General features: G+C 44.3%; 1 protein-coding gene across 1 annotated transcript in view; it reads right to left on the reverse strand.

Annotated features, from left to right (window-relative positions):
• LOC108626480 (uncharacterized) overlaps positions 1–2729 on the reverse strand; it is a 3804-nt gene extending 1075 nt beyond the window's left edge. Inside the window, exons 1-4 of the mRNA XM_018027174.2 lie at positions 2614–2729; positions 2027–2129; positions 1855–1946; positions 1651–1771 (exon numbers count right to left, since the gene is read on the reverse strand). Coding sequence (XP_017882663.1) covers positions 1651–1771; positions 1855–1946; positions 2027–2129; positions 2614–2655 — 358 coding nt within the window. The 5' untranslated portion in view covers positions 2656–2729. The remainder of the gene's footprint in view (positions 1–1650; positions 1772–1854; positions 1947–2026; positions 2130–2613) is intronic.
• Between the last annotated feature and the right edge of the window lie 1169 nt (positions 2730–3898).

Below are 3898 nucleotides of genomic sequence, written 5' to 3' on the forward strand. Positions count from 1 at the left end.
GCCACTATAGTGGCGCGTCGTATTGAGAAATGACATCCGCGAATGCCACTATAGTGGCGCGTCGTACTGAGAGACGACATCCGCAAGCGCCACTATAGTGGCGCGTCGTACAGGAAGATGATATCCGCGAATGCCACTATAGTGGCGCGTCGTACTGAGAGATGACATCCGCGAAAGCCACTATAGTGGCGCAAAGTGCCTAAGAGCTTAACGGGTGAATTTTATTTAAGCTGTTGTATGGTGCAGGTGAAGAATGAGAGTGCGACGCTGCATTTGTCATGTTCCTCGTTTGCTAAAACGATACGAATTCAATGAGTCATTGTTTGAGTGATTGTTTTATTTCGTTGAATTCGATTTACGAAATTCTCAAGCATTCTCACGATGCGGTCAGACCGAACGAACAGATCCTCGTCCGAAACATTAATTTGTCTCTCCCTTATTGAGTGGGAATTGGCGATTCACGGGAGAACGGATCTCTCGAATTTGGGTGAAGTGAGAAGAGGTACGAGAGTTCCAACCGCATCGTCGAGAATCATTTACTTTTTTATTAATTATAAATTTTGGTTTATGGGACTCACCATAATCGATGCATTTGTTCAATTTTTCCACGGTTTCATACGTCACGCGATAATTGTTACGTTCTGCTACTTCTAACAACTTGTCTAACTGAACTTCACTGTCCTGCATCTGAGATCATCGAGTAGCACAATTATTTTCTATAAAATGATAAGATTTGAAATTTCTGAACTTACGATGCTGCACTTCTCCAAGACGCAAGCCATGAAGCAACCGAAATCGATAGAAAATTCATCGAGCTCGTCCCTCGCCACGTGCTCCTGATGAATCACCCTTTCCAATTTGTCGAAATCGACTGAAGTCACAAAGAAAATAAGGATCGTTAGACTCGCGACGTGCGAATGAGTCTTATTATTATTAATTATTTCGTATGAGATACCATCGTCCAAGTTGTTCTCGTCTAGACACTCCCCTATTTCTCTCAGCGGAACGTTGAGTACTTTAGCGGCTTCCTTCACCTCCGCGGTTACCTGAAGTACCAAGTAATCAGTCCTACTTTTCACGATAATAAATTCCTCCGCCGAGTACGTTACGCCGTCGTATCACTTACGCTAGCCAGGAGACAGATTAGAATCGCAAGTAACTTCTTCATTTCGCAACGCTCGGAAACACGAACGGAAATAAGAACGCAGGCTGCTTCTTCGGAACAGTGACAAGGTGTGGAGTGCGATGGGAACGCATCGTGCTTTTATTTGATTTGGCTGACGAGCGCATCAAAATTTTCAACAGAATTATTTGTCGTTGCTCGAGACACGTGTATAAAAATTGAATCGGTCAGCGAAAAATATAACACGTTGCTCAAGCGTCTTTTAAGGATGTATTGGCTATACAGTCAATCCTAAAAGTTTATGTACCTCAGAAAAACGCATTTCCTATAATNATGTACAGGTAATAAGATTTACCTCTATAGGATTACGATTGTATTTTTTTCTGGTATAAATAAATAAATAAATAAATAAATAAATTGCTAGCGATAAAAAGATAAATAAAAGATAAATTTCTATAAAAATTCGTGAGGACGGATCGATGGATTTTATCGTGATCGGTATTCAAATGAACCGAGCATGTACTCACTGCTTTCGGCGCACTCCTGCGCGATCGTCATCACCAATTTGTGGTCATCCGGATTGTTGGCGTGAACCACGTCGATCATCTTGTATATTGGCTCCAAATTGAAGTCGGTCCCGCTGCCCAACTAAGAACGGAGACGTCGATCGAATTAAAAACGAATCGAACGATTTCTAAATGAAATTAATTTCATCGTCGATGGATACTGACCACTTTCATTCGTTTCATCACGCAAGCCTTCACGCAACCCAGAGTTCTGGTGGCGGCGACGTCCTTATGGTACTGGACATTCGTTGCCGCTTCTACAGGACGACAGAAACAAGTTCGAAGATGAGTTTCAACGACAGAACGAATTTCTGAGGATCCTTCAAAAGTTTTTCACCTTCCGACATTTTGAACTCGTCGGCGCACGGTCTTATGTCCGGCATCAGGTATTCGAGGTACTCGGATACGATCGTGTCTTCGTCGAAACCGCGTACGACCGTCTGCACGGATGATCAGAGCGTTAATTAATCGATGTGGGGCGATGAGGAGGAAGGGGGGGGGGGAACGTGCGGTCTGAAGATTTTTGCGTTATGAAAAATGAACGAACGACCGCGTCGATGCATTTTGAATCGTGAATAGTACTTTGTGCACCAAGGGCCGAAAATGGGTCTTTCCGGGCGAGGTTGATGTTTGAGCACGAGTGGCAGTCGAGGGCGCCACAGGCGCCCGAGATGAACACGAGCTGCTCAGAACATCATCCGAGCCTGGAAAGGTCCATTCGGCCCGTGTCGCACACAATATTTTTCATAAAAAGGGCATAAAAAAGACCATCTTTCGTCGCCTACAAAGCGGATTGAAAATAGTTTTCGGTCCACTTTATAGGCGCCGAAAATGGTCGTTTTCGGCCTCGTGTTATGAAAAAAAATAATCGAACCGCCGAGTCTCACTTGGATCACTTGAAACGTAAATTCACGAAGCACTTACAACGGCGATTAGAAGGCAAGTAACGAACGCTGTGGTCTTCATTTTGGTCCAACTGTAGCTCGATACGATACAACTACGCAGCCGAACTACTTGCTATCCGTGTGTTAGCGGGGCTCCGCGAGATTCGATATTTATATGAGCGCGCGGTAGGGACAATAGCAGGTGTAAATGTTCGGTCTAAGTGACGGACAAGGCGAGCAGCAGGAAACAAGATAATTGACCGATCTCGTTCGATTTACGTAAGGTCCGAAATACGACTAATCACCGGTGGAAAGCGTCAGGCCTGTCACGGGGATATGATTATTTACCGCGGGTGGAACTAACGTTGCCTAGATCAAATTACGGGATCTAGCAAAATCGTCCTCTAATGATCTAGTCGCGTACTCTGCAATCTCCGGGAATCCGTTGTCTCAAGTAGGAACAAATTACGGTGCAATCGAGCATTGTTTGTTTCTTCCTCTCTTCCCTCCGTACTCTCAGAAGCGATCATAGACATATAAGAATAGACTACGCAAGCAGTTCGAAGAAGCGTCGGAAGAAAAGAAAGAGAACGGCAACCGATAGGCCCCTGCTGTGTTCTCGTCTAACCGTCACGAGAGTCCATAGTCAGCAAAGATCAGTTTTCGGTCACTGTCACTTCCTCTCTAGTGCTTTCTATATTTTCGCCACTATTCAGTTCTATGTATTCGGTTAACCCAGTGGTGGGCAAAGTACGGCCCGCGGGCCAACTCCGGCCCGCGAAATTATTTAATCCGGCCCGCCGAGGGCCCATCGACATGGATAGTATATGGCCCGCTATAATTACGTTTTCACGGTCGAGAAGTATAAAGTGCATTTTTTCTATAATTCTGGCCCTCCTCTAGAATTTCTTAAACTTTGTGACCCCCCATTAAAAAAGTTTGCCCACCACTGGGTTAACCCATTGAGATATATAAAACATCTGGAGTGTGAACGAATGGGGGGTACGTTCGCCGACGAAGAGGAACCGTGAAGGAATCTCTTTCTCTTTTTAGGTTATAATGCATGTTTTCTGAACCTGAACTCGGACGCGTATATGTCGAGTGATTGACAATGTTATAAATTCAAGTGATTCGATAGAATACTGAACTTCTATCCCCACCATAGTTAAATTTACTACAAGATAATACAAATAGAGAGAGAGAGAATATAAAAAGAAGGATAGAGATCCCCCATAGCTTCTCGCTTCTTGGAGCATCGTCGCTACTCTTCTATCTTACGACTTTTGACAGCCGCGCACACTCCAGATATTTTATATAGCTCAATG

This window comes from Ceratina calcarata, unplaced genomic scaffold (assembly GCF_001652005.2).
Source record: "Ceratina calcarata isolate Rehan_Ccalc_2016 unplaced genomic scaffold, ASM165200v1 scaffold401.2, whole genome shotgun sequence".
Lineage (NCBI taxonomy): Eukaryota > Metazoa > Arthropoda > Insecta > Hymenoptera > Apidae > Ceratina > Ceratina calcarata.